General features: G+C 35.5%; 1 protein-coding gene across 1 annotated transcript in view; it reads right to left on the minus strand.

Moving 5' to 3' along the window:
- The window catches only part of LOC137394952 (isoleucine--tRNA ligase, mitochondrial-like), a 47,639-nt gene extending 41,864 nt beyond the window's left edge, over positions 1–5,775 (minus strand). The window contains exons 1-3 of the mRNA XM_068081727.1: positions 5,489–5,775; positions 5,236–5,358; positions 4,579–4,726 (exon numbers count right to left, since the gene is read on the minus strand). Coding sequence (XP_067937828.1) covers positions 4,579–4,726; positions 5,236–5,358; positions 5,489–5,683 — 466 coding nt within the window. The 5' untranslated portion in view covers positions 5,684–5,775. The remainder of the gene's footprint in view (positions 1–4,578; positions 4,727–5,235; positions 5,359–5,488) is intronic.
- Positions 5,776–6,000: the final 225 nt, after the last annotated feature.

Consider the following 6,000-nt stretch of genomic DNA (forward strand, 5'->3'; position numbering starts at 1 on the left):
AGTTGAGAGTAGATGACTCCAACATTAACAACAGAGATGTACCGCTAATGTAGTCAAAACTTCTTTTGAGCCAAGTCAAACCACAAACAGTTAAATTAGTTAAGCTAGCCTTAGCTTGCCGACCAAATAGTGATTGATGCTATATGTTCTATTTAAAAAAAACTGTTTTTTAAGTTTATGTAAAAATTTCCCAATGTCAATTTTCTCGAACGCTATAAGTCAGCATGAGATAAGTGACTAAAGTAACAGCGAGTCTACTAGATAGTGTGAAAAATTCGTCAGATTTTAAACATTTAAAAATGGTGGTCCAATAGAAATGTCTATCCTTGCAGAAAGCAGTTGAGTAGAGAGCCTTCCTCAAAAGCATTAATATAGTTTTACTTTATTTCTAATAAGCTGAATGCTCAGCATTGCACGAGCAATAAAAAAACAGCTTATAAACAGTGGTAGATAATTTAGTTGCCATTGGCTAAGCTTCTTCAACCAATGAATTTAAGTAACTTAAGCTAGTAACTTAAGCTAGTCTAAATCTTTACTATCATAAGAGCTGTGCTTATAATCATTACCCGACATGATCTCTCACACAATCATGATCTTCAACTGTGCTAGTAGTAATCAATATTACTTTTCAAGCACCAAGTGTGCCTATTTTACCGGTGTAATAAGTATGTGCACAATTATTCCATAATAACTCATGCCACATAATTTCCAAGTAGATCATGCGGTGTAGTGGATAAGCACGCCTGTCTACAGTGTATTTTTTGTTCCTAAAACTATCGCTGTAACTGGACATATGAATTACAGACACTCATATTTATATACACAGATGATCATAAGTTTATAACATAGGATTTATTCAAGATAAAACATGTTTATGAGAACTAATTAATCAAATACCTCTTTGCTATTTGAATTGCAGCTAAAATCCTGCTATATTATGTACAGCTGGCACGTCTAAGGAAAAAGCAAACCTATAGCAACACCTCTAGTATGGTCAAACATCGACATAAGGAGTTAACTCCTTCTAATGTTTGCTTCATACGCCAAAACTGTCGTATATTAGAGCGAATATTCTTACATGAATCAATTAGATTTTATTTAATTCATTCTAGAGACAAAAATCTGATACATGTATCAATTAATTACATACAACATTCCAAAAATGCAATATATAACTATATAAAAAGCATAAATGATCTGTAAAAACTAAATTAATAAAATCATAATCATTAAAAAGAGGTTTATATTGTTGCTTTAGTTAAGAAGAATGTGAATAACAGTGTAGTCTCACCGATGTATACGTTGGGTAATAGAGTGAGTGATACAAATACACTGTGTAACTTACACTAGATACAGTTTGAATTAACTAAACAAGTATGTTTTATATTATTTTTACATTTTATATTTAACTTCTGCCAGTTTTATATTTTCCTTACAGAACTACAATGTTTTAAAAAAGTAGAGATAGAATCTGCCAAAACATTAAAACAAAGATTTGCTCCATTGTCAACTGTCACAAGATTGGTATAACAAGGTGATCAATTTAACTCAACACGGTATATAGTCACCTATACAATACACCTATACCTGTATATTGTATATGTGGCTATATGCAATGTTTACTTACGATTTTATATACATTGTACGTCTGAAGTTGAGTAGATATATATAAATATCTACTCCACTCAAAACAACCAGACATTTCATCAGCATTTGGTTCATCAATGAAGTATTGAGCGGCATGGGAGGACAAACCCTAGCCACGATGTCAGGAAACCTATACCACAGCATTTAAAGAACTTGTCTAGGACCATTCTGAAGTACACAAGCTATAAAACAGCATGCTGTGTTACAGCTTAACATCCATATATATAAATACCAGTGTTTGTCTGTCTGTCATTTGTCTGTCCAGTTCTAGGAATAAAGTTTTAGCAATGAAAAATCACCTTCGTACTAAAATTGAACTCGCGACATTCCAATCGTAAGTCTAATTATAGAAGTTAAGTTCTCTATAAGTTGAATTATAGAGAAGACAACTAGAGAATTTATTCACATCTATATACATAAATCTCAGCGTTTTTCTGTCGTCTGTTGTCCGTCTGTCCAGTTATAGCAATAAAATAATAGCGATGAAAAATCCCCTTCGCACTGAAATTGAACTTTTGAAATATCAATCGTAAGCCTACTAACAAGCGCACACAACCACAAGGCTAAGTAGTTTTATTACACCCAACGCTCTTACCATATGCTGTATATCCTTTTCCCCATTGCACACAATTGCTAAATTATTAATTAATACAGTGCTCCCTCGGGTTACAATGTCACCGTTATACGGTTTCTTTGCCTCACGTAAGTCACGATGTTTTTTCATCCTCGCCATTCTAGAATGACATTTTTTCCGCCGTTTTTCTGGCATACAATATCAACAAAAATACTCTCGAGATTAATATTTGGCAGTTGGTTAGATTACATCTAAATAACGAGGATGCTGATACGCTATTCACCGAAACCACTCTCACAATGCCTGAAAGAGATACGATCTCATTCTCTATAGCAGTTCAGCGTCATTCGTTATAAGTTATAGTAAAAATGAAACCACAAACAGATAGATGATAAAATTTTAGCCAACGACAAAGTTGGAGTTGAGTTAAGTGAAATACATACTAAAACGTCGAAAATGATGAAGGTACACACAAGTATTAATTAATATCACCTTTTGCATTTGTTTTTCTTTTAAAATTTATTGAAAAGCAAATTTTTCTACCATTGTATCCTATTTTTTAAATATGTAATATTCAAATGTGTCGTTTCAATTCCAAATGCACCATTACACCCATATTTCCGGTTTTGGTAAATATGTAAAAGCTAAAGGTTTTTCATATTGGCAACCGTATTTCCTCTCCGTTTGGTCAAAGTATAAACAAAGAAAGTCCGATATCTCATTTTTACGTTTGTATCAGTATCAAGAGGTACCAGTATTGCCCATCAGAACTTTGAGTATAAGGAACTTCTGCTGCAACAGTAAGTTCCTTGTATTGAAGGACTAAAGTGTGGAAAAAGTTTTAAATGGAATAGCTTGCGCGGCATTTTCTTGCACAACATCCACAAGTACCGTTTTCATTTTTCGCAAGCTTGAAAGATTCAGTAAACATTTGGGAGCAACAAAACTAGGTTGACTTGGGGATTATTGCTATTTTCATCTTGTGGATGATACAAACCTGCGGATTAACTACACCATGAAAACATAGCGACTGAAAAGATGTAATCTACTAGATAAGTTAGTTTTCGCTGACCGCCGACAAGCTGCATTAATCGATCCGCTTGCTTAGCAAACAAATATGTAAATACTCTATATTTTGTGTTATACCTATAGCTGAGCTACCTCAGACAAGTAACTAGATCAGCATATTGAAGAATCGTAAACAAATAACTTATACTTTATACAGATTCAGATGCTGAAGAAGAAAAAGAGATGAGAGAGAAGAGAAGACAAATGGCCCAGCGACACTGGGCAATTGTTCGGAGAGGCGTTCAGGATAATATAAGAATAAGAAAAGAGAACAACGTGGCTGATAAATCTTGGAACATATTAAGGCATCAAGTACGAGCTGCAACACGAGCTAAAAAAGTTCGTTCAGAACTCTATGCTAAATACGGTGTGAGCCATTTACACGGTAAGATACAGCCACTGGCCAAACCGACAATCTCTGATGAAGTGAAACAGCTAATAGACAACTTTCAAACGCTTGAGGTAAAAAATATTTGTCACTCTGACTTCTCTGGCAAACAAAGAAGCTTGCATAGAAATAACCTTGGCAGTGACCTTGGTAGTCTAGCTGCCAGCCAATGACATTGTTTGCAACCTTCACTGTATATTCATAGTAGTATTAGTGTATCAATAAAATCCTTTTTGTCAGCCAAATGCTACTGTTTCAACTAACTCATGATTTGGCAAACAAAAAATCACCAACTAATTTTGTCGACCCAAACTATAGCTTTTCTATGGCAAACGTCTGGTGAAATGCTCATCTCATGGGAGCTAAGTTGACAGACAAGAAAACCTGATCTTGAAAATTGAGAGCCTCATTTTGACATATTCAATAAATACCAGAAAATACATTAAATAATAAAAACTGGAACAGTTATGAGTTCAAAAGAAGATAAGGTGACATGTTTTAATCTGAAATACAATCCAAACGAATAGCAATTCATTGTAAGAAGCAGGGTTAAGGAGGATTATGCTTATATAACTGCATTGCACTATGGACCTACACTCAGTCATCCGCCATATATCAAGACAGTGTAAGTACAGTGTAAGTATCAAGACAGTGTAAGTACCAAAACTTAACATATGGTATATGTTCTGATGATATCATTTAACTACATAGACAAGGTGAAACCCATGAAAGTGAGCAAGCGCCTCTACATACATGTGAATGAAAATAAAATTGGTCTTCCCAAAGTAAAGGTCTATTGGTTAAACAATCAGGCAAAAGCAGGAAACTTCTGCTTGCACTTGCACGCTTTACCTTCCTGGATCTACTCACAACAGCTCTAGCAATTCCTACCATCACTTACCTTGTCGGCGAATCTCTAGCTCAGAGAGAGTATCCTTACAAAGTTTTGCTTTAGTTTCTATAGGCAGGCCATGGCAGTCCCACCCTGGTATAAAATCAACCTTCTGACCTCGAAGCACTCTGTACCGATTTATGACATCTTTTATGATCTATATCATAGGGAATGGTTCATGCATAAGCATTAATGTTTTCAACATCTCCACCATGCATTAATCAACAAGAAAAATAACAGTTAGTGTAAACCGAGACCATAGTGAACATGGAATGTTATACTACTTGACAACACAGTTCATAAAAACCTATCTGGAGTTGTTTGCAATGACATAAAATTTTTGTTACGCGTAGAGTGCAGCTGATAGCAAGCATAGGAGTTTTACACTAATACAGTGACACTATAAACTACTAGCATAAAAGAGCACAGCTCATATGAGGACCATAAACCAAAACAGCGTTAGCTTAAGAACTTCAGTTCATCGGAATGATATGACATAAGGGCAGGCAACCAATGAATATTCAGACTGGCATCATGCTGCATAACCACAGAGTAATATTGATCAAGGTTAAAAATCACATGCTATTGCAGTATGAACTATACCGTATTTATTGAGCCACTAAGTTTTTATACAGTTATGCTAACAGTCACAGTTGGAAAACCAACCTTATTCAGAGCATGGCCAACGTGAGGATTTCCATTGGCGTATGGCGGTCCATCGTGAATTGTAAACGGAGTCCCGGTGTTATACTTTTGTTGCCATTTGTATAAACCAGCAAAGTCAGTTATCTACAATAGGCATAATGACAAATAGATATAATGTTTCCAATAAATGACATATGTTCACACTTACAAAAATAAGAATGAGACGGGCGCCACTCAGTGAATCTCACACTTACGGCCTAACATGTGTTACTACCTTTTGTATGTAGCCTTCACGGCTATTACAACGCCCGTCCGGTTTGAAGTCTGAGAGATTGTAGGGCATCTGAGGTAAATTTAATGAGTCTGCATACTTCCCACTACTATATTTTTTGCAATTACTACTTGCGTTTTGGTTCGCATTGCCAATCGCTATTATAGGTAAACGAATTTTTGATCGAAAAAGTGACATGTTCTCATTTAACAGACCAAAAAGTATTGACACAGTTTATGGTCTTTGTTGCAGTTTTTAGATATGTCGATGAGTTGTTGGTTCATTCTCATCTTATTGGAAACGCGATACTTCACTGTACAACAGCGCCATGTTTTAGTTACCGTACTCGTCAACCAATGATAATCGCGATAAATCACTTTTGGGTTGCATCGACCTTGCCCTCGTCGTAAATTCCCAAACCCTGCGTTCCATTTTCATATATTTGGTCCTATCGGGGCAATGTACAATCGCCCTAACATTATTTATACGACCCAGAGCCATCGAGTGTACACTCG

The sequence above is a fragment of the Watersipora subatra genome, chromosome 4 (genome assembly GCF_963576615.1).
Source record: "Watersipora subatra chromosome 4, tzWatSuba1.1, whole genome shotgun sequence".
Taxonomy (NCBI): Eukaryota; Metazoa; Bryozoa; class Gymnolaemata; order Cheilostomatida; family Watersiporidae; genus Watersipora; species Watersipora subatra.